At 63.4% G+C, this 21847-nt stretch overlaps 1 protein-coding gene across 9 annotated transcripts; it reads right to left on the bottom strand.

Annotated features, from left to right (window-relative positions):
• Nucleotide 1: 1 nt before the first annotated feature.
• LOC309401644 (leucine-rich repeat and calponin homology domain-containing protein 4-like) lies at nucleotides 2-21677 on the bottom strand. Of its 9 annotated transcripts, none has more exons than XM_081970735.1 (18): nucleotides 21410-21677; nucleotides 8192-8336; nucleotides 7950-8076; nucleotides 7549-7654; nucleotides 7288-7424; nucleotides 6356-6471; nucleotides 6147-6243; nucleotides 5938-6025; nucleotides 5635-5798; nucleotides 5367-5437; nucleotides 4931-5077; nucleotides 4408-4474; nucleotides 4072-4120; nucleotides 2586-2711; nucleotides 2380-2471; nucleotides 1970-2107; nucleotides 1657-1734; nucleotides 2-147 (listed from the first exon to the last, which is right to left on the bottom strand). In XM_081970735.1, exons 1-18 carry the CDS (start codon nucleotides 21600-21602, stop codon nucleotides 31-33), a joined length of 2058 nt encoding a protein of 685 aa, XP_081826861.1. In that variant the 5' UTR covers nucleotides 21603-21677; the 3' UTR covers nucleotides 2-30. The 9 variants fall into 9 exon arrangements, with proteins under 9 accessions (XP_081826861.1, XP_081826860.1, XP_081826859.1 ...); XM_081970734.1 differs by lacking the exon at nucleotides 2-147 and adding an exon at nucleotides 187-1514 and having other exon boundaries at nucleotides 4408-4462; nucleotides 21410-21675; XM_081970733.1 differs by lacking the exon at nucleotides 2-147 and adding an exon at nucleotides 187-1514 and having other exon boundaries at nucleotides 4408-4465; nucleotides 21410-21675.
• Between the last annotated feature and the right edge of the window lie 170 nt (nucleotides 21678-21847).

Genomic DNA, 21847 nt, shown 5'->3' on the forward strand with positions numbered 1-21847 from the left:
TGCCCCGCGCCACCCTCCCGGCCCCGCCCCCTAGGCCGCCCCGCCGCTCCGGTGGGCCTCCAACAGCGCCCGCACCGCGGCGGCCAAGCGCGGCAGCTCCTCCGCCTCCTGGTCCGTCCCGGGGCCGCTCGGGCAGCGGAGTTGGGCCTGCGGGGGTGCGAGGGGAGGACGGTCAGCGGTGTCCCTCGGGGCTCCCCCCTCCCCTCCCCTCCCCTGGAGACGCCGCAGAGCAAGAAAGGAAGGAAGCGAGAGGCGGGGCTTCTGCGTGGGAGGCTCCGTGTTTCCCCCCCCTCAAATACACGAGGGGGGAGGAAGGCGATAAATAGAGTCGATATTTACAATATGGTACAAGCGCTTAAAAACACAAATCTTCACAACCTCCCACAGGCCTTCAGTCTCCAAGTGTGTGTGTGTTTGTGTATAACGCTAACACATTTAAGGCAGCAGATGGGGAGCGTTATTGAAGGGGGGCAGGCAAGAAAGGGGGCCCCTTAAGGCATTCCCATTGGACTGGCACAGCAAAGGAACTGGTGGTGCCAAGGCCGGGGGCCCTCCAGCATAGGCGGACTCGGAGGGGTCCGGGCATGCCCCAGGGTCAGGCTGCTGCCATGGCAAGCGAGTGCAGGGGTCTCCCAGGAGGTTGGGGCCTTTGGCCCCGCAGCCCTTGAAGGGACATGGCCCACCTGCCAAGAATTGAGCCCACGGGCTTTTCGGGGCCCGGCAGGCAGGCAGGCAGGCCCTCTTTCCAGAGGGCAAAATAGCCCCGAAGGCCCCCTTGCTAAAGCTACAGAAGGCTCTGGTCAGAAGACCGGAGTGGCCGCACTGGGACTGGACAACCCAGAGCTGCTGTGCTCCAAGTGGCCAAAAGCAGGTGGAGGCCTCCGTGTCGCCAGGCGGGGCACAGCAGGGCCATCCTGCCCTTGGAGGCACTTGGGAAGGGGAGCTGAAGGAGCACAGGGCAGAGAAGGCCACAGCGGCAGGTTATGGGGAGAAGGCACAGACGTGGCCAGGAGGGCTGTGGTGGGCCTGAAATGAGAGGACTTTGGGGGGTGGGTGGGGGTCAGGAGACATTGACTGGAGAAAGGGGCAGGGATTGCTGGGGCTTCTTGACAGCCCCCAACCCATTTGGCTGCCGGTAAATGTCTGAAACCAGAGGACAGATCTCCCTAGCAACTGGCAGCCTGCCTGGGGCCGGAGTCTCTAACCAGGGAACGCAGGGTCCGGCTCTGTGGGGGCGGCTGGGAGCCGGGCAGTCCTGCTCAGTTGGGCAACCGTCAGGACGAGTGTCCGAGTGCTCAGCAGCAGAAGCCACACAGCTGGCAATAGGCAAAGTACAGCAGCAACATGACGCAGGCATAGAAGACGCCAAAGCCGGCGAGGTGGCCGGGGAGGGCGGCGGGGGCGAGGGGGGCCGCTGGGTGCAGCAGCAGCAGCAGGGCCTCCAGCGGGCACAGGAAGCCACGGACGTTGCCTTGGAGGAGGAGGGCAATGTCTGGGGCACCACAGAGAGACACCTGGGGCAGGCGAGAGAACACAGGCACAGACAGACGGACACGTGAGCATTAGGAGAACACGCAACAGAAGCAGGGGGGGGAGCAGGCCCTGAAGGAAATGGTGGGGAAGGGGCCCCCCCAGGGACCGCCTGCCCAGCCTCACCTCGGGAATCCCAAGCTGGCGGCAGGCGGCCAGGAAGCCCTGCAGGTTCTTGCGGCTTTTGGCAGCGTTCAGCTTCGGCTGTGCCCAAAAGAGAGAGAGAGAGGGAGGGGGAGTCGGTGGGCAAGGGCGGCCAGGAGGCTCAGCCTGCCAGGCACACACAGGCAGCAGCAGCAGCAGCAGCAGCCCAGGCAGAACCGCTCTCGGCTGCAGGAGCCCAGGCAGTCGGATGCCAGCCGAGGTTGCCCCACAGCAGGAGTGAGACCCACTCTGCCCCCCACCCCCCCACCGCCAACGCTTCCAAAGAGAGGCTCACCACAGCAGGCGAGGGCACGTGGATGAAAGGCACAGAGCGTGGGCACAGGCGGTTTGCCAGCTGGCAAAGGATGACCCCGTCGGCCAGGGCCTCGCCCAGGTCCTCCCCCAGCGTAAGGTTCAGGTGGGACTCAATGGCCTGGCGGGAGGGGAAAGAGGGGCTCCAGAGGCTGACCGCTGCCTTTGAGGTCGGCTCAGAGGCCAGGCTTGATAATGGGCCCCAAAGGCTCCCCTGGGGGCCCAGGGCCTCGGCAGCAGGATGCCGTCCCTGCCCAGCTCGAGGGCCAGCTCCCCCCACCCCCCACCCCAACGTCCTGCTGAGGCCCTCCACACGGAGGTCACTCCCTGGGTTTGAGGACCCCTGGCCTAGATGTGGAATCCCGGGTGGGACGCAGCCGCCAGGCTCCCTACCTTGCGCAGCTGGGCAAAGAGCTCCCTCTCGTCTGAGGCCTGGGACCCCGTACGGCACCTGGCGGGGCTGCTGGGCTCAGGCGACGGGGAATCTGCAAAGAGGGTTTGGCAGCCCTGTGAGTGAAGCCCATGAGGCTGGGCCTGGCTGGGGCCTCCCGTAAGAGCACGCTCCATGCCCCACGGCCCGGCTTCCCTTGGACACTCACCCAAACTCCGCTGGACGCTCTTTTGGGAGGAAGAGCGGAAGAGGAAGCTGGAAGGCCTCTGCGCCAAGCTGCCATCGCGGGGGGACGCAAGACCGGCCGCCGTGGAACTCGGGCAAAGCCGAGGGTCTGTATGGGCAGAAGGGCTCAGGGTTGCCCAGGGACTCACGGGACTCTGGCAGCCGGGGGGGAGGGGGGGAGGGGGGGAGGGAGGGGGGCCCGAGTGTGTGTCCACGCACCTCACACACCCCCTAGCTGGAGGGGCGCAGGCAGCAGGGTGCTTATTTACTTATCAAACCCCTCTGGGTGGGGTCACAATAGCCAAAAAAGGGATCTACAATAAAAGGAAAGAAAAGGAGGAGGAAGGAGAAGGAGAAAGGAAAAAGTCAGGAACGAGGAAGAGCCGAGGGAAACGGAGCAAAGCGCCTGGCAGGGAAGGACGGCAGGGCAGCAGACTAAACCTCCATCAATCTATGCGCTCAGAAGGGCAAAGCGGGCAGGGAAGGTTTGGCTGGCAGGGAAGAAGTCCTTCCTGCTCTTATGAGGAACCGTCTGGGGAAAGGAAGAGGGCCCCACCTCTCTCCTTCCCTTCCCTCGAAGGTCTCCGCAGAAATCCCCCAACTGAATTGAGTGGGACAGGGACACTGGACAGGGGGTGGGGGTGTGTATGGGTGTGAAGCGAATGGAGAGAAGTGAGTGGCCCCCGTGAAAAAGACCCTCTGGGCCACGTACAGAGAGAAGGAAGGAAGGAAGGAAGGAAGGAAGGAAGGAAGGAAGGAAGGAGGGAGGGAGGGAAGGAGGGAGGGAGGAGGGAGGGAGGGAGGGAGGGAGGGAGGGAGGGAAGGAAGGAAGGAGGGAGGGAGGGAGGGAGGGAAGGAAGGAAGGAAGGAAGGAGGGAGGGAGGGAGGGAGGGAGGGAGGGAAGGAAGGAAGGAAGGAAGGAAGGAAGGAAGGAAGGAAGGAAGGAAGGAAGGAAGGAAGGAAAGGAGGAGGAAGAACTGCTAGAGAGACAGAAGGAAGAGTGAAGGGGTCGAGAGGAACACTGAAAAAGCCGGGATGGAACTGCTGAGATTCTCAAAGATGCCATATGAGGTTTTAAGGAATGGGAAGCAGCGTCTGAAGTGGCAGGAGGGCCGGGGGGGGGGGGGTGACTGCCAAGAGCGAGAGGTGGGGAGGGGGAGGGGGCACACTAAATGGGGTAAATCAGGCCCGGCTGCCTGGCCTCTCCTCCCTCCTCCTCTCAGCCTCTCCTTGCCGTCTCCTTCCCCCCCCCCCCTTAATGCCATCTACCCCAAAAGGGGAAACACCCCCTGTGTGAGTGTGGAGGGGGGCCTGGGAGGCCGGCTGAGCCATCCCCAGAGCACAGCCCTCCACCCCCACCCAAAGACCCGGCTGTTTCACCCTGCCCCTCCCCACTTGGCTGTCAGCAGGAGGGGCCTTGCAGCTTCTCTTCTGTGTCGGGGGGGGGGGGGGACGGGGGGGGGACCTACCTGCAGAGCGGGGGCTGTGCCTGGGGGAACCTGCCGGCTGTTCAGCTCCCTGCAAGGCCAGAGAGGGAGGAGGGGGTCAGGGCCAGCGCCCGCATTCAGAGGGGGTCCTCTGCCCACTGGAGAAGCATGCACACCAAGCAAGGCCCAGCATCCACAGCAGAGCCCTGTGGAGAGCCCTGCCCCCCTCTCTCCAGGACCCCAGCAGCTGCATTCACAGGGAGGCTCCTAAGAGACGCAGGGCTTCCGTCTTCCCCCAAGGGGCTCAGCCAGCGGCCGGCTCCCTCCGCCAGCCGCCCAGCCCCACCGTCCCCTCGAGGGCGGCCCCAGGGCTCCTACCTGGCCGCAGGGCTGCTTCGGATGAGGGAGGCCACTGCCCTTCTCGGCCAGGCTGCTGCTGCTGCTGCGGAAGCAAGAGGCGCCTTCAGGACGGAAACCCCACAGAAACCCCAGGTGCCCCTGGCCGGGCCCCCACCGCTGGCCTTTGGGAAGGAGCAGAGCCCTCCGAAGGAGCCGGGGGGAGGACGGGCCGCAAGGCAGGGAAGGGGCACCGGGGGCCAAGGCCTCCGTGTGGGCTGAAGGGGACCGTCTCCTGCTCCCCCCTCTAATCCTGGGCGTGGCTAACGTCAACTGGCGGTGCTGAGCCCCTGGGGAGGGGGCCACTTCCTTCCAGAGGGTGAAGGGCCCTTCCTGGAGAAGCATCTCTCTGGCCATCTAACAGGTGGCACAGCTGCCCCGCATGTGCCCCACAGGCCCCTGGAGAGGATGCCGGACAACACGGTCTCTGCTGACTGGTGGAAGGACTGACCTCCCCCCAGCTGGAGGGCTCCGAAGCCACTGCCAGGGAGCCACAGACGCCCACCTGTCCGTCCCCTCGGCCCCCTGCGTCCACCGCGGAGGCAGCTGCTGCTGCTGGCGCTCCCTTTCCTGCCACAGCTGCAGAAGTTCTGGGCGACGGCGCTCCTCGGCTGAGAACTCCGGCCTGGCAAAGCCGGCCCCACTGCTGCTCCTAAAGAGTGGGGAGGAAGGCTCCAGGTCCGTGGGGGCAGCTGCTGTGGCTGGGCCCCAGGCAGGGCCAATGGGCGGGGGGGAGACAAAGCACCCAGTCTGCAGAGCCACCGTTCGGCCATGCTAGGAGGGGGTGGGGGGTGGGGGGTGGGGTCCCGAGAGGCAGAAGATCCGGCCTGCCCACCCCACGATTCCTGGAGGAGGACCAGCCCCCCCCCAACCCAACCCGGCAGAGACCTGGAGGGGCAAGGGCCCCACTTCATGCCGGCCTCTCCAGGGAGTGCCCGTACCTGCCAGCCATCAGCCCTGGCTCTGCAGCGCCCACTCTCTGGGAAGGCATCCTGGTGGGTCTCTGGGGCTCCTATTGGAGACAGGCCCAGGGGAATCAGTGCGGGGGCGACCCTCCTCCCCCCCCTCCATTCCCCCGCCTCCCCCCCCGGGCCAGGACCGATCTTGCTCGGCACAGGAATCGGAGTATTTTCCCCCGGCCTCCCGCAATGGAGTCCCAGCCGCTCTGCTGACTGAGCAAGAGGACCCCAGAGGCAGCCCCCCCTTTACCTCGTGGGGCGCCATTCCTGGGAAGCCAGTCCATGCCTTGCCGGCCCTCCCAGCCGGAGGGGGCCCCGTCGCCTCTTCCTCCACCAGCGAATCCTCCTCTTCCTCTTCCTCCCCGTTCACGCTGCTATCGATGTAGTCGATCTGCTCCAGTTCTCCGGCATCCCCTGGGGGAAGGGGGAGAAAGCAACGGGGGATAGGGAAGAGTTGTGAGGAAGAGCTGGGCTCCAGCCGCCTCGCCACTCTCCAGCCCTCCTTGGCTACGGCAATGCTGGCGGACACACAGCCACTCCCCCCATTGCTCACCTGCCCCTCCGCGCTTCTCCCTCAGCTGCTTGGGGTCACGGGCCAACTCGGCAATGCGGAAGGAGAGGTCGGAGAACTCGTCGGTGGACTGAGGAAGAGAGAGGGCCCCCATTTTCAGCCCTGGCTGCGGGGTCTCTCCTGCTCCCACCAGGCCCTCTCCTCCAGGACGGGAAAGAGCGAAGGGATTTCACCTGCCGGGCACCACATACCTCGTTCCCCGACCACCGCTTGCTGCCACTGTCCACACTGTGGAAGCCCGAGTCGAGGCCGCCGTGTTGCCGCGCCGGATAGAAGTCATCTGGGAGGCTGAAAGGCAGGACGGAAGCTGAAGCGGCCCCCAGGGTGGGACCACCAAGGCCCCTCCCTCTGACCGGAGGCTGCAACCGGCTCCTTCCGGGGCCTTCCCTCGGGCTCTTACCACGTGCCAAAGGCGGCAGGGCGTCCCTGGATGAGCTCTGCCAGGTCTGGCCTGCCTTTGCCACAGGCCTCCATGTTGAGGTATTTGAAGATGTGGATTTTGCCTTTCAGGCAGACCTGCGGAAACGGGTCCCCGTCAGACACGGAACGACCCTCCCGGCGGCTTGGGAGGAACGGCCAGGCCTCCCTCCCTCCCTCTGCGGCTCCTCCCGGGCCCCAGGAGCTGAGGGGGCCTCCAAGGGCCGGGCCAAGTCCTCCGGCCAAGCCAGCCAAGGGGCAGTCCAGGGGTCCCTCCTTTCCAGGCTGCGGGATGAAGCCCCCCCCCCCCGACAGCTGTGGCTGATGCTTCTGGCAAGGAGGCTGAGGGCCCTCTTTGCAGGGCGGAAGGCCTCAGGCGAGGGAGGGGCAGGCGCTCCTTGGACAGAGCGCAAAGCTCACCCTCACAATCCCCAGTGACTTTGAGGAGGTCAAAGGCTGCTTTGAGGCTGTGCAGCATCGTTTTACTAAAGGAAACTTAGTTTTATTTTGGGCTTCCTTGGACTCTGCCGCACTTCCACCTCAGCCTGAAAACCGGAGGGGCAGATGGCAGACTTCCCTTCGTTCCGGAAGCTTCGTTCCAGAAGCGTGTTTGAGGCACGGAGCAGAGGCCAATGGGGGCTGGAGCCCAACACAGTGTGGCATCTTCGTGGCCCTTCCCCATTTCTTATTTAATCAGAATTTATTGTTTTATCCCACGCGGTTAGTGTCTGCCTTCAGCCAATCGTATTGCCGCTATTTTTCCCCATTTCAATTCCTCCTCCTCCTCCTCCTCCTTTGCTGGTCCTCCCAGCCTCCGTCCCCAAAGCAGCCCGGGATCAGCCGGGGGTGGGCGGGGCCAGCCAGGGGGCTCAGCGAGGGAGGGCCCAAACGGGGCGGGGCGGGGGGGAGGCCTACCTGAGCAGGTGGGGACTGCAGGGGGTTGTTCTCCAGGAGGAGGCACTGCAGGTGTCGCAAGTGGCGGAAGCAGACAGGGAGGCGAGTCACCAGGTTGCAGGAAAAGTCCAGCCGCACCAGCGGAAGCCCCGCCAACTCTGCCAAGGCAAAAAGGGGGGCAGTCGGAAAGGCTCCGGGGAGGCCCAAAGGCCCCAGGCCCTCAGCGGACGGGGGGGGGGGGGACTCCACCCGGAGACGCCGGCTGGCCAAACTGCTGCTGACCTTCAGGCAGGACCGTGATCTGGTTCCGGCGGACGTTGAGATCCCGAAGACGCTCCAGGCCTCCCATGCTCCCCGGGAGGGACCGCAGCTCATTGCTGCTGACATCCTGCTCAGGGAGGGAGGAAGGGGGCCGAGTGAAGCCCCTGCCTCCCCCCACAACAGAGACTGCTGATAGGGAGGGCCCAGGCCAGGGCTGAACAGGCAGAGGCCGGCTACTCCGGAGCCCCCTCCCTCAAGCCCCTGCCCATCCCCGCCACATCTGCCCGGCCACCAGAGGGTTCTGCATGCGCAGCTGCCCCACCTCTGGCTTCCAGCTTGCAGCCCGGAACCCTGGAAGCCTGTCCTGGCTGAGCCTCAGAGACTTCCTCCACCCACCCGCCCTCCGCAGCCGGCAGACTCACCAGCTGGCGAAGGCTGCCAAGGTAGCTGATGTCCTCCGGCAGGGAGGCCAGCTTGTTGTTGCTGGCGATGAGGACTTTGAGGGGCAGGCGGCACAGGCAGGCAGGCAGGGCGGAGATCTGGTTGCGGCTGAGGGGACGGAGGCAGGCTGGCTGAGAAGGAAGGCCTCCGTGCCCGAGAGCCCAGCCGGCCCCCCGCACAGCAGCCCGGCCCTTTGCTCCGCCTGCCTCCGTCCCCCGAGTACCTGATGTTGAGGTGGGTGAGGGCCTGGAGGTTGGCCATGGCCGGAGGGAGGCTGCGCAGGCAGTTGTGGTAGAGACTCAGCCCCTCCAGGGACATCAGGTGGCAGGCGTCTTCCGGTACTTCGGCAAAACGGTTCCGTGAGAGATCTGTGCGGGGGAGGGAGAGTCATGAGACCCCGGGATCCTTCCCAAGGGACCCAAGGGGGAAGATGCCCTATTGTGACAAGGCTCTCCCCACCCCCGTGGGTCCCCCAGAGACTGGCAGGAGCTGGTGCTTTACCTCTGCAAGGAAGGAAGGCGGGGGGGGGGTGGGAGGCTCTGGGGAGGCCATGCAATGAGGCCAAGGATGCCCCAGGAATCTCAGTTGCTTCAGCAGCCTTGATTGGCATCATTCTCCCGTTCCCCTGCCCTTCCAGATCAGCTGGACACCTGCGAGGGGAGTGGGAGCCCCTGCCCAGCCTTGCAATGCTTCCAGAGCCCCCATAATAATAATAATTATAATAATTTAAATTTATTAGCCGCTCCCTTTCCGAATAGGACTCGGGGCGGCGTACAATGGAGTAAAAAACATATAACATTTACATAAATCCATGACATACATAAGTACATAGACACACATGTTCGGAGGAGGTTAACAGATACAATGCATAGACAATTAAAAACCATTAAAATACCCTAATTATAAAACCCCATGTACAATCCAAATTCAAAATGTTAAAAACAGACAGTCAGGAGGGATACGAGAAAATTACGGTTGAGCCAGGCCAGATAGTTGGAAGAGGTGGGTCTTCAGTTGTACACGGAAGGAGCGGAGATCGGAAGTAATCCTGATGTCCCGGGGGAGGTCATTCCACAGGGCTGGGCCCATCACAGAGAAGGCTCTGCTCCTGGGTGTCGCCCCCCGACACTGTTTGGCGGTCGGCACCCGGAGAAGTCCCTCTCTGTGAGAGCGGATTGGTCGTAGGGATGTATGGGGCAGGATGCGATCCTGCATGTAACTAGGCCCTGTGCCATGAAGCGCTTTAAAGATCATAATCAAGACCTTGAAACGCACTCGGTAGACCACAGGAAGCCAGTGCAGCTCGCGCAGGAGAGGTGTTACAGGGGAGAATCTAGTCCTCCCCATGATCACCCGCGCGGCCGCGTTCTGGACCAACTGTAGTCTCCGAGTGCATCTCAAAGGAAGCCCCATGTAGAGAGCATTGCAGTAGTCCAGGCGAGACGTCACCAGCGCATGGGTGACTGTGCGTAGGGCATCCCGGTCCAATAAGGGGCGCAATTGGCGCATCAGGCGAACCTGATGGAACGCCCCCCTTGCCACGGCTGTTACATGGTCATCCATGGACAGCCGGGCATCCAGGAGGACGCCCAAATTGCGCACCTGTTCCATAGGGGCTAATTGCACGCCCCCAATGGCCAGAGATGGAAACACCTGGTTGAACCGGGGCGCCGGAAGCCACAGCCACTCCGTCTTGGAAGGGTTGAGTTTCAGTCGGTTGCCATCCATCCAGATCCGTACGGCCTCCAAACACCGGGACATCACTTCGATGGCCTCATTGGGGTGGTTTGGGGTGGACGGGTCAGCTTCCGAGGTAATCCCTCAGCCCCACAGACCCCCACCCGGTCAGGGCTGAGTCCTCCTCCTCCTCTGAGTCGGGGGCGGGGGGGCGGGGGGGTAGTGGGTCTGGCCATGTATGGGAGAGGCCAACATGCTTTCTAATCTTTCAGTGAAGGGGCCTTGGAGGTCTTCTAGTCCAACCCCCAGGAGTTGGACTAGAGTTCCTATGCCACCTCAGACAAATGGCTGCCCAGCCTCTTCTTGAAAACCTCCAGCCTGGAAGCCCCCCCACAACTTGCTGACTCTTTAGAGGCCCAAGCTCAGCCCTGCCCTTCCAACCGCCCCGAAACCCAGTTGGTACTGAAATGTGGGGGCTCCCTAATAACGGCCACCCCTCCCTTTGGCCCCTCTCTGGGCTGCTGCCCCTGCTGGAGAGGCCAAAGCAGTCAGGCAGATGCTTTCTGTCCCGCTTAGTGTAACAAAGGGACATTGTAAGTGGAGCTCACACCACCTTCTCCTTCCGGAAGACCCATCTGAAAAAACCTCCCCTTCCAGCTCCTGCAGGACTAAATAGAGAACTGCCCAGATCTCTCTCTCGATCACACACACACACGCACGCACACACGCACAGGACTCCGAGCCTTATTTGGCACGGGGCGATTCTTCCGGCCTCCTGCTTAAGCCACAGGTAGCCATCTCCACAGGAGAAGCTTGAATTGGGCTCTGCAGGCACGGCCACTTTGAAGACTGTTGGACTTCAACCCCCACGCGTGGCTGGCTGGGGAATTCTGGGAGTTGAGGTCCACCTTTCTTAAAAGTGGCTTTGGAGACACCCCCCCCCCCAAGTTAGACTAACGCTTCTCTGTGGGTGAGAAAGGGGTGGGGGGCATACGAGAAAATACTCTTAGCAGCCCCTCTGGGAAGGAACCCCCATGCCCAAGAGACCCCCATGTCCATTTAAGAAAGCGGGGCTCCCTTGTTCCAGAAGCAGGGAATCTTCTCCCTCAGAGCAGATCCCCAGCCTTTGGGGAGCTCCCTGGGTGGGGCGGAGGAGGGCTTTGTGGCCGTGGGAGAGCAGGGAAGAGCCAAGAAAGGCCCAGGCCTGACTTCCGAAAGGCGGCCTCCAGGGTGTTAAATTTAGAAGCAGCTCCAGCCCATCCAGGGAGCCCAGAGGCAGCTGCACCAGGAGGGGCTCTTCTGCCGGAGCTGCCCCTGAGCTACCCGCCTGGGGCCCTTCGGCCAGGTGAGCTCAGTACCATCTTTGGCTATGAAAAAAGCCACTTTTAAACCCCACAGTGCCGGTCGAGTGTTCAAATATGCAGCATTTCAACAAGAAACCAGGGCAACATCCTGGCCAGTAAACTCTGCCTGTGGGGCCAATCCTTCCTTGGGAGATCGCTGGATCCCCACCCCCACCCCAAGGGCTTTTGGAGAGGAGGAGTCCAAAGAAAGCAGGGGGGGGGGGTTGGACTTTTATTCCAACTTTTATTCTATGCTCTACGTTCCAAAGGCCCAGGAGAGACACAAGACTCAGGAACCTGTGGGTGCTGCTTCCATCCTTTCACCCCAAAATCCTCTCCTTTTAACCCAGAATTCCGGCTGGGGAATTCTGGGAGTTGAAGTCTTTAAAGTTCCCAAGTTTGGAGACCCCTGCTTTAATCCCTTTAACGTGGGGTTTCCCCCCCCCCCCAAGAGGCTGGACAGCCAATTGCTTGGGCAGGGGGTTGGACTAGAAGACCTCCAAAGTCCCCGTATCCCCACTCAGCCGTCTAATTTTTAAATAGTTTCTGGCATACCATTAGGAAGCCCCCAACCATCCATTACCTACTTGCAAACCTTCCCTAATGCAGGCTACCTATCCTCAACCCAAGGCATGCAGATTTTCTTTGGGGGGAGGGGGGAAGAGCGAGGGCAGCTGGTAGATGGTAGCACGGAGCCAACCTCCCCCCCCCCATCCCATCCCATGCCAACCTGAACAATAGCGACAGGCCGGCTGCCCACGTGACCTTCCCTGGACACAGAAGGCCACTGTCAGGCTGACCCGGAGGGGAGGGGGCCAAGGCATCGGATGGTCTTCAAGGACACTCCAGGCAATCTTCGCAAGCCTCACCCCCCCCTCTCCTCCGGGCAAAAACCTGCGGACAATCCTTTCCTCAGCAGCCACGGCTGTACACTCGCCCAGCCTCCCTGGGAGCCCGTGGCCCACCTCAGCGTGGCAAGCAGACTGACCCGGGGGCCGCCTGCTGGAGCATGTGCAGAGAGCCCCCTCCCCCTTCCCTGAGCTTCTCCCTATAGCTGCCCCCTGGCTTCCTTTACTGGCCCAGAGGCTTCAGGCCAGGCAGGGCAGCCCCCCACCAAGGCCATGGAGGAGGCCTCCGGGGACCCAGGACCCTGCGGCTTCCAAGCGGATGGAGCCCTCCGGACCCCTTAAGGCTTAAGCAATTGGGGACCCCCCCCTTTCCCCTCTTCACGCGAGGGACACCCGTCTTTGTCTGCTACAAGTTCTCCGATGAAGCCCCCTTCCGAAAGCCCCCCCCCATCAGACACCCAGGGGGCTCCTGTTTGCAAATGGCCAGAGGGGCAAAAATCTGTGGGCTGAAGTCTTTAGCCCCTCCCTGAAGGCAGGAAGCCCCCGTGGGGAGGGAGGGGGGGCTCCCCCAAAAGACCCACGTTCACTGGGGTGGGGGACACCCGGGATCCACCGGCCTGGGCTGTTTGGGGATGATGGGATCAGGCAACGGGGACGGCTGGGTGTTTATTTACCATTGTCTTTGATGGGCCCTGTGCAGCCACAGAGGAAGACCGATCGTTGTCCCAATCAAGAGACCATCAAAGGCCACACCGAGATCCAGGCTCCTGCTGGGTGTGTCTGAAGCGCCCACCCAGGGGGGGCAAGGGGGCGGGTGGGGGACTGGGGCAACGCCTGGGCTTCACGGCCTCATGGGTTAGGGGCTCCTCAGAACAAGCCTGTGGGTCAGCTCCTCCCACAAAAGGCCTTTGCCCCCCTCCCTCCATGGTCCAGCAGGAAAAGGCCCTGGGGGGGGTCTCTGGGATCAAGGGGGGGGGGAATAGCCACTGTGAGGAGGACAGCTTTCTCCTCCCAACCCCTCCATTGCGCAACATCCGGCCTGCCCAGCCTCAGCTCCGACTTCAGGGCAGGGTCCTGGGGGGGAAGGGGGGGAAGGATCCTCCTGCCCTCCCCCTCTGCTCCCTCCCAGCCCAGGCCAAAGAGGGCTTCAGGGCCCCAGGCACCCTCCCACTGGGCACCAGGTTCCCCTGGCTCCAGGATACCCCAAGAACTGGTCAGAGGCCCTCTGGGCAGCCATGAGGACTGGAAACCTGATTTTCCAAGATTGACCTCTGCCCCACGCAGGCAGGCAACTGCAGGGGCCTCCAGCCCAGGGGGCAGCAGTCATGGGAACTGCCGGTCCAAATGGCCCCTTCAGGGCGCTTCTGAGCAGGGCTCGGGGCCCTTCCCCAGGGGAATCCGTGGGGCAACTGCTGCTTCCCCCATTGCCACTGGGGAGGGGGGGGGCAGGGAAGGGCCGGCTGCAAGCGGATCCTTCCCAGCCGCGCAGAGTATTTCACAGCTGCCCACCAAGGTCCAAAATCAGAAGCAGCAGCTGCCCCTCCTCTGCCCCTCTCAGCCTGGCCCTGCGCCCCCAGGCAGGAGATACCATCACGGGGGGGGGGGGGGGGGGAGGCAACTCCAGACCCGCCTCTAAAAATAGCAGCCAGATGGTTTCCTTCGGGATAAAAGGAGAGCAGCCGGACCAACAAAGGGAAGAAGCGGCTCTTGGAAGGGGCCAGGCGGGGGCTGGAAAGCGAAACCCCCTTCATCTGTGGGGCACATCCTGAGGGGGCTCAAGCCCTCCTGCCAGCTTTCTCCACCCCCGCCCCCAGGGCATCAAAGCAGCCCAGAGATCCTGGCAGTGGGCAGAGAGTGGTGGGAATGAAGAAAGCCCCCTCCCCAGCCTTCCTGACTCCCGGGCCCTGGGCAGGGAGAAGGTAGGGTGGCTGCTTTGAGGCTCTGGAAGGGAGGGAGGGAGGGACTCAAAACAGACCCTGGGGAGAGCCAGCTGGTGGGTGGAGGGACCCCAGGGACCCCCCCCCTTTGCCTGAGCCCGTCTTGTCCAAGCAGATGGCCACCGGACGGGGCCCTCTGGCAGGACCAGACGGGCAACAAGGCTGAGGCCATCGCTCCTTTCCTGGCTGGTGGCTTGCAGGATGGCACAATACCCCCCCCCCTGGTACCAATAGGGCGAAGGGCATTCCCCACCCACCAAAAGCCCCTTCACTGCCACAGGAACCCCTGAGGTCCAGATCTAATGTGGAGATGGGAAACCTGCTGAACGCTGGGACTCTAGTTAGGGGCTCCCCACCTCCCCCCAAACTGTGGGGCCCTGGGTCACCATTGGCTGGCATGAAATCCCTCTCACAATGAGAACCCGCTGGCACTCCCCCCCCCCCCGAGAACCTATCCTGAAGGCTGCCACTCAGCCCAGAGTGCCCAGGGAGGGGTCCGGCTTCTGCCAACCCTCAGCCCCTAACTTCCTCTCACCAGGGAGGCTTGGGCAGCCATCCCCAAGAGATGGAGGGAGAGGGACCCTCCTCCTTGCTGCAAAGAGGGGAGAGGGCTGTGTGGGGACCTTCCTTCCTCTGCCCTCTTTACACAAAATGCCCAATTCTGAAGAAAACAAGGGTCTCTGTCTCCCTGTTTCTTCACCTGGATGGGCCCTTGGGGGCACAGGGGGCTGAGGGGGTGGGCTTCTGACTGCAGGCTGCCAGGGAGAGGGATGCTCCTCCTTTCTGTATGCTTCTGGAGACCCTCCCTCAGCCATCCACACATGGTTGCCCCAAAGGGCCTTTTCCCCCCACTGGACTTTTGGCTTTTCTTGGAAGACGTTTCGCTTCTCATCCAAGAAGCTTCATGGGCTCTGACTGGAGGGAAGGATTTCATTCTTTCCTTCTGTGATGGGCTCCTTCAGTATCCCCCTCCTGGAGGTGCCCCCCCCACACACACACAGCTGACCTGTCTCCTGTGGGACCCCAGCGAGGGGAGAGAGGGGCTTCCTTGGGGCAGTTGGCCTCCCCTGGGCCCCCTGGAGCCTCCCCCCATCAGGCTCTTCCTGGAGGTGCTTCTTCCTCCCGGCTGGGCTCCTGCCTTGCTGCCCACAGAGCCGGTGGGGGGAGGAGCAGCTGAAGGTGGGAGAGGCAGCCCAACTGCTGAGCTGGGGGAGAGTTGCCCCCCCCCCCGAGAGCCACAGGGGTGCCAGCGCCCCCAAAGGCTTCTATTCCTGCCAGCCCCGGGGAGAGAGGGACGGTCGCCAGCCACTCAAGGCCACCGGAGGGAAACCGGCCCAGAGAGACTTTTGATCAGCACCACGCCCAGATCTGAATTTGTGCAATCCGGATTCTCCGCTCGAGAGAGATCCCTCCTCCGACTGGCAGCAGGTGGGCACAGCCGGTCCTGGCCCAGCTGGGCCCCTTCTCCCGCCATCGGTCTCTGCTCTTCCTTATTCCTTCAAACCACAAGCATCCACCTTTCCATTTCTGGCAAGGAAAGGGGGGGGGGGGAACCGGAATAAACTCTGGAACTTCTGAGACAGCTTGGGGAACCCCCACCGCAGCCCAGCCCAAGAATCCCTCGGCTGGAAGAGTTTTGTCCGGCTGCTGCAGCCCTAACCTTGGCCCCTTGGGGAGAGAAGCCCCCCTCCGCCAGCAGCCTCGGGGCCTCCCCCTGAAGTCGGGGCCGCTTGGCCCTTTGCTGCCTTCCTTCTGGAGGGCCTCCGTTGGTGTGTGGACCACCCTGCGGCCGCCACGCTCTGTGGGTGGTTGGGGAGGCCTTGCTGCCCCTTGGGCGGAGTGGTCAGGCCCTTCTGCGTACAGCCGCGTGGGCGTCCAGTTTGTGGGAAGGGGTCGTGCCCCGGGTGGCTGCGGTGGGCTTCTGCCCGTCTCACAGGCGCCCCCTGCTGGGCGGCTGGCTTGTGGCTTTGGCAGCTGGTGAGCGGGGCAGGTTTTAGGGCAGAGCTCTGCTCCCGAGTTGCCGCCATTTCCTCTGCTGAGCAGGATATCCCGGCGGGGGGCGGGGGGCTGTCCTAATCAAGGCACCCCAAAAGGGTGTGAGTCCAATCAGTGCGAATCACACCCTTGGGGCTTGTGCAACGGGGCGGGCACATTCCCCCAAACCTCCACTCCGCCACACATCGAGCAGCCCTTGGCCTCTCTGGAGGATTTCTGTCCGTGGCCCAGAGATGGACTGGGGGGGGGGGGAGGACCCCACCTCCCTTTTCTTTTGCAGCCCTTCTGTTGGCATCTGCTGTGCTTTCCCCAACCGATTCCTCTGCTGCACGTGGGCACTGGCGCCATCTCAAAACTTGCTCCGGGCTCACCGGGTGGGGGGGGATGGGGGGGTGGAGAAGGCCCCACTCCACCTGCAGGCCAGGACGCTGCTCCATGGCTTGGGTCGGTGCCCAGTTGACTGGTGGTGCGCTTGTCAATGCCGATGGTGCTCCAGTGGCGCTCCGGGTGTTCTGGGGTGGCTCCCAAGGTGCCCATCGCTCTCGGTGCCCCTTTTCCTTTCCTTTTGCCCCCGCCGTTCAATTTCTTCTTTTTGCAGGTCTTTGCATTTTCTTCTCTGCTCCAGTTTTTCCCCTCTTCTGCTGCCTCCAGATACTGCCACGTTTTATTGCCACCATTACATTTCTATGCTGCCATCTTCCCCCGCAAGGTGACCCTGGGCGACACCTGGGCAGGCCTTGAAGCCTCCCGATGCTGAACACGGCCTCAAGGGCGGGGGAGGGGGAGGGGGAGGGGAGAACTGCACCGGAGGCAGCAGGAAGTGAAAACACACACGCGCGCACAGGGGAAAGAGGCTTCTGGTAAGTCAAAGGGAAGCTGGAGGTGGGGAGCAGCGCCCAGCCAATCACAGGGGAGCCAAAGTTGGAGGTGGGGGCTAGGGGAGAGAGAACAGGAGGGGATGATGGGCAAATTGGTCTGAGCTGCTGGGAGACTCTGCATCCTTCTCACTGCCTCCCCTAAGGAAGCCCCTGGGGGGGGGATCCAAAGAGACCCCCTCGCCCTCCGAGTGGGCAAGGCACAAGCACTGCGCCAAGCCAGGCCAGGCGCAGCTCAGCGTTCCACCCGTGGCCACCTGGCTCTCGAGCGGGAACCAATTGTGTAAACCCGGCAGCCGTGTAGTTGCCCGGGGGCTGAGCTCGCCCGGTGCCTGCCTTGGGGCAAGGGGATGTCTCCTGGGCAACTACACGGCTGCCAGGGGAAACGAGGGAAGGGCGAGCAGGGCTGAGAACCCTCCCCCCTCCCAGGGACCTCGGGTAGGTTCCTCAGCAGGAAAACCGATCCCCCGTCTCGGCTCGCCTGCCTCCCGTCGTGTCACAAGGCAGAGGCTTCCTCATTCTTCCCTCCCCCCTCCCCCTCGCCACGCCTGTGGGGCAGCCAAGAGGAAGAGGCCGCTTCCTGGTGCACAAGACGCTCTTGCCCAACTCCCAGCACCCCTGTTCTGATGGGGGCCCCACAGAGCCCCCCCCCAGCTTTTGCACACCGACACACACAGAGGCACAGATGCTCCACCCCAACCCTTCAGCACATAAGATTCACCCCTGGCTCACGCTGCTTGTCAGAGGGGGAGCCTCCCTGGCACCACCAGCTGGGTGAAGCGTGTCTCCCCTGGATGTGACGCCAAGCCCTCCAACCGTGCCCCCAGAGCCCCTGGCATTCCAGCGTCCAGAGGGCACGAGAGCCGCCAGAGTCCTGGCTGAAGGTGCCTGTGCCCCACCTGGGGGGACCGACAGATGAGTGTCCCGAGGGCCCCTCCGAAATCCTGGCAGGAAGAGAGGGCACCACGGGAGCCTCACGGGGATGGAGACGGTCAGGGGTCCACCTGGACAAGGGAGAACCAGCGGGGAGCCAACAATTCTCCGAATGGTTTTTGGGGAAGCCCCCAAGCCCCAGGGGAGGCTGCCAGGTGACGTCACAACCTGGGGGTGGGTTCTGTCTCATCCACCCAGCTTGGCTCCCTCTGGCCCCAATTCCAAAGACCCCCCCCAGAAAAGAGGGGGAAGCAGGAGTGCCCCCCCTCCAGCCTTGAACTTTGGCCTGAGGAACACAGCCAGACCCCCCCCCCCCGTGCTCCCGTTCCTTTCTCAAGGGAAAGAGGCTGCAAAGGTCCGGCCACTCCAGGGGTCACTCCAGAGAGCAGGATTCCTGGTCAGGCACCAGACCATTGCTCCCCCTCACTGGGGGGTGGCCTTCCCTGAGGAGGGGAAGACCCAAGGCAAAGGAGCCCCCCCCCCCCCGCATCCCCTGGGCCCTTCCGGTTGAGGAGCCCAGGGCAGCCGGAGGAGGAGGAGGCCGAGGCCTGCGGAATGGGTGGAGCGCTTCTGCCCAGCTGCAGCTGAGCCATGGCCTGCTCTGGTCCAGGCAAAGACGCCCCCCCCACCCACCCCTTGCCATCCCCCTCCTCAGAGGCGGAAAGCAGGTGTACTTTCCAAAGAGCTCTGGTCAGCCTCCCAGGGAGTCCATCTGCAGCTGAACCGGCTGCCCCAAAGGAGGACTGGCCTCCCCCCCTCCCTCTGCAGATCTCCCCCCCCCCCCCCCGTCAGTTTTTCCACAGCCCTCCAGCCAGATCTCTGGGTGGGAGCCAGCTGGACGCGGCCGTCTGGGAAAAACCCAGCTCCCAACCTAAAATGGAAGAGCCCCATTTCCCCTGGCAGCCCAGCCTGCTTCAGCCCTTCTTCAGCAGATAGATTCTCTGCCTCCTCCTCCTCCTCCTCCTCCTTCTTTCCTGTCCTGTGGCACAGAAGGAGGGCAAGAAGCCCCAAGACAGACCCCGTTCACCCCCCATGCCACTCAACTTTTAAGAGGCAGAGACTTCAGCTCCCAGGATTCCTCAGCCAGCGCCAGGTCCACGAGAAGCCCTGACCCCCCTGCCTCTACGCGGGGCTGCCTGGCTCTCCATCGCGCTTTGTGGTCATAGGCCGCCAGCCCAACTTCCACGTGGGAAGAAGCACCCCGCTCGACGTCTTCAGAGAGGGAGGGAGGGAGGCACGCTAACCTCTGAAGACACGGAAGGGTGCAGCCAGGATGTCATGCCGTGGCCTCCACCCGTGGCTTGTGGAAGAAGCCAGAATGAGCCGGATCAATGGAAGAGTCCCTCCAATGGGACCGAGAAATCACAAGGTGGGCTGGTGTTGGATGATCTCAGCCGATCCAGGACTCACACAACGCCCGATCCAAACATCACACCAAAGCACAATTTATCCTTTCCTCTTATCCCAGTTTTTTCCTCTTTCCTGGCGGTCTCCTTTCATTTTGTCCCCGGAAGGAAACTATCCCAGGGAAAGCGGAAGCGCCTCTCAGGGGGGGGGGGCAGCCGGAGGGACACGGCCGTTTCCTGCTGGACGTAAACCAGATGCAGGAAGAGACGATGCCGGCTAGTCAGAGGCCCCACATGGGCTGACAAATCCTAGCAAGGCCCAAGGCTCCTCTCCCCCTGGGGGGGGCCTTGCCTGAGGACAGAGTGGGGCAAGCTCAGCCGAGGCCTGGGGGCCACAGGGGTCTGCCCCCCCCCCCACGCTCCATTTCTGGAGGGAGGAAGCCGAAGGAGGAAAGAGCTGAAGACGGCAGCCCCAGCCGACCAACAGCAGTTCTCCCCGGCCACCCGGAAGTCCAACAAGGAAGTACCCCTAATCCTTATCCGGCGATTGAATTCCTCGGCCGCTCCAATCCAATCCGGCTCTGGGCAGCTTCCCCAGGTGGGAAAAGAAGAAAAGCCACCTTAACAGAAGTGGGCAGAGCAATGATGTCCAGGAAGCCTCTCCCAATTCAAAGGCCCACAGGCACGCACCCCACCCACCAAGGCCCCGAGTGCGGGAGAGGAGGCTTTACCAGAGAGCAGGCCTTGTGACAGAAGGGAGCCCACCCATCCCAGCCCCAGGTGACATCGACCCACAGGGAGCCAGATCCCTCCCACGGCGCGGGATTGGCTCTCAGGAACACCCCCAAACCCGGGAGGCCCAATCTGGCTCAGGTGTCGTTCAGAGCCAGCAGCCTCCAGGCCCCGCCGGAGCAGAACTGGGGGGCCCTGCGTGGTTGGCCTCAGGGGCTCCGTCCGGCTACTTGCACAGATGAGACCCCTGACCCCAGACTGACCAGTGACACCCCCCTCCCCTCGGACCCCCTGTGCCTGTCAAACAAGAGCCTCAAGCCAGCCACACACCACAAATCAGGGGCTCTGGCCTCAACCCCCTGAACACCAGCTGCAGAAAAAGAAGGAAAAACAGTGGCCCCCAGCTCCCCCCCCCCCAAAGGACCTGGTGGGAGGAACAATGCAAGGGAAAGCCTCTGAGAAATGAAGCAGGGACGGGAAAGTGTCCCCCCAGCAGTGGACTCATGCCACCTCAGCCATGGATCCAGGGTGAAAAAGACCCATCGGGCACCCGGGCAGGCTGTTCTAACAGGTCCTAAATGGGGGGGGGCACCATTCCTCCCGACTCCCGAGGAGCCTCCCACTGACCGCTGAGGCGAAGGGGATCCCCCGGGCCTTGCGCCAGAGAGACCTGCCACCAACTCCGGCTCTTGCCACGCGGCCCCCAGCCCAGCCAAGCCAAGCACGCCCCAGGGCAGAAATCCCAGGAGCCAGCAGGCCCAGTGGTTGCAGGAAGAAGCTGCTGCCCTGCCAGCCTCGGGTGAGCCACTTCCCCTCCCCCCCCATAAGAAGCCCGTTCCTCCATGCCCTCCATCCCGGCCTCTCAAGGGAAGCAACCTGCACAGGGACATGGGGGGGGGAGGGTTAGCCAGCCGCAGGGGGGAGCCCCCCCCCGTTGTCAGAGCTCTGCCAGCCTGCAGGGAATAGTTGCAAAGCAGGCGGTGAGAGCCCACAGACCATCCCTCAGCCACGGCTGTGCACCTCCCAGCTCCGCTTTGGGCAACCCTAGTGCAAACCCAGCTGCCACACACCTGGCAGAGGAGCCCCTGCCCGCAGCCCTCCCTTCCAGCTCCCAGGAGAGACTGGGAGGAGGCGAAAGGCAGGAGCCGGCTGCCCCACAGGGAGGGAGGCCCAGGAGGCCAGAGCCAGCCACCAGAACAACAGAAGCACAAAAGCTGCCCCCTCCCCCGCCTTCTCTGCCTCCTCTCTCTGCCCAGGATCAGCCCCTCCCACTGGGGTGAGGGATGGGGGCGGGAGGGGCCCCTGAAGCCCGTGGCATCTCCAGCGCCCGCCTGGCACAGAAGGGCAACCAGGCTGGGGCTCCCCGTTAATACGGGCCAGGTAGGCCACGCACGCCCAACGGAGCGGCCCGGAGGCGCCCTGGGGCACGGGCGGAAACACCGGGGCGGCTTCCTCCCCGGGCCTCCCGGTGCTTAAGCTCCAGCTCCCATCGTCCCAGGCGGCGCGGGTGATGGGCCCTGGAGTCCAGAGGCGCCAGGGAAGCGGCCGGAAGCCGCAGAGAAGCCCCAGCCGCTTCTTCGGAGGGGCGGGCCGCAGCAGGGGGCGTGCCCCAAGCACACAGTATAACGGAGGGGGCGTGGCCGGGGCGTGAGAGATCCGCTGGGGGCGTGGCCGGAGAGAAAAGAGGGATGGGGGGCTTCGGAGAAGGCGGAGCGGCGGGGCGTGGCCGGGAGGGGGCGTGGCCGAGCTCCTCACCCGCTTGCGTGGTGTCGCTGAGGTCCCATCGCCGAGCGGCTCCTCCGGGGAAGTGCCTCAGGCGCCGTCCCGCCAGGCTCAGGCTGCCCGAGGCCACCGCTTCTTCCAGGGCGCGCTCGGGGCCCGGGAGGGGCCCGGGCAAGGAGGGGGAGGGCGGGGGCAGCGAGTCGGCCCCGCCCTCGCCCGCTGCCATCCCACAGGCTCCGCTGTTTCCGCTGCGGCCGTCGGGAGCCGAATGAGAACAGGGAGGCAGAGACGGCGAGACCCCAGCCAAAGGGGGCGGTGCCAGATGTATTGTGTTCGCCTATGAGACGCCGGACATGCGGAAAGCGGCCAATTAGAAGTGCCCTGGGCGAGACGTTCCACGCCCGACAGCCAATCCCGTTTAAAAGCTCCCTGACTCTTCCTCCTTTTAGTCCAATCGAATGCCCGGGATGA

Source organism: Natrix helvetica (assembly GCF_964273705.1).
Source record: "Natrix helvetica genome assembly, chromosome: Z".
NCBI classification, from domain to species: Eukaryota; Metazoa; Chordata; class Lepidosauria; order Squamata; family Natricidae; genus Natrix; species Natrix helvetica.

What these genes read in the sequence shown, in the direction of transcription:
- LOC309401644 (XM_081970728.1), bottom strand. Translation starts at nt 21,602, where the DNA reads ATGGCAGCGGGCGAGGGCGGGGCCGACTCGCTGCCCCCGCCCTCCCCC. An exon ending in TCTTTGCCCAGCTGCGCAAG is followed by an intron (nt 2,108 to 2,379) that starts GTAGGGAGCCTG and finishes CCCTCCCGCCAG; the next exon opens with GCCATTGAGTCCCACCTGAA. An exon ending in ACGTGCCCTCGCCTGCTGTG is followed by an intron (nt 1,735 to 1,969) that starts GTGAGCCTCTCT and finishes TTTTGGGCACAG; the next exon opens with CCGAAGCTGAACGCTGCCAA.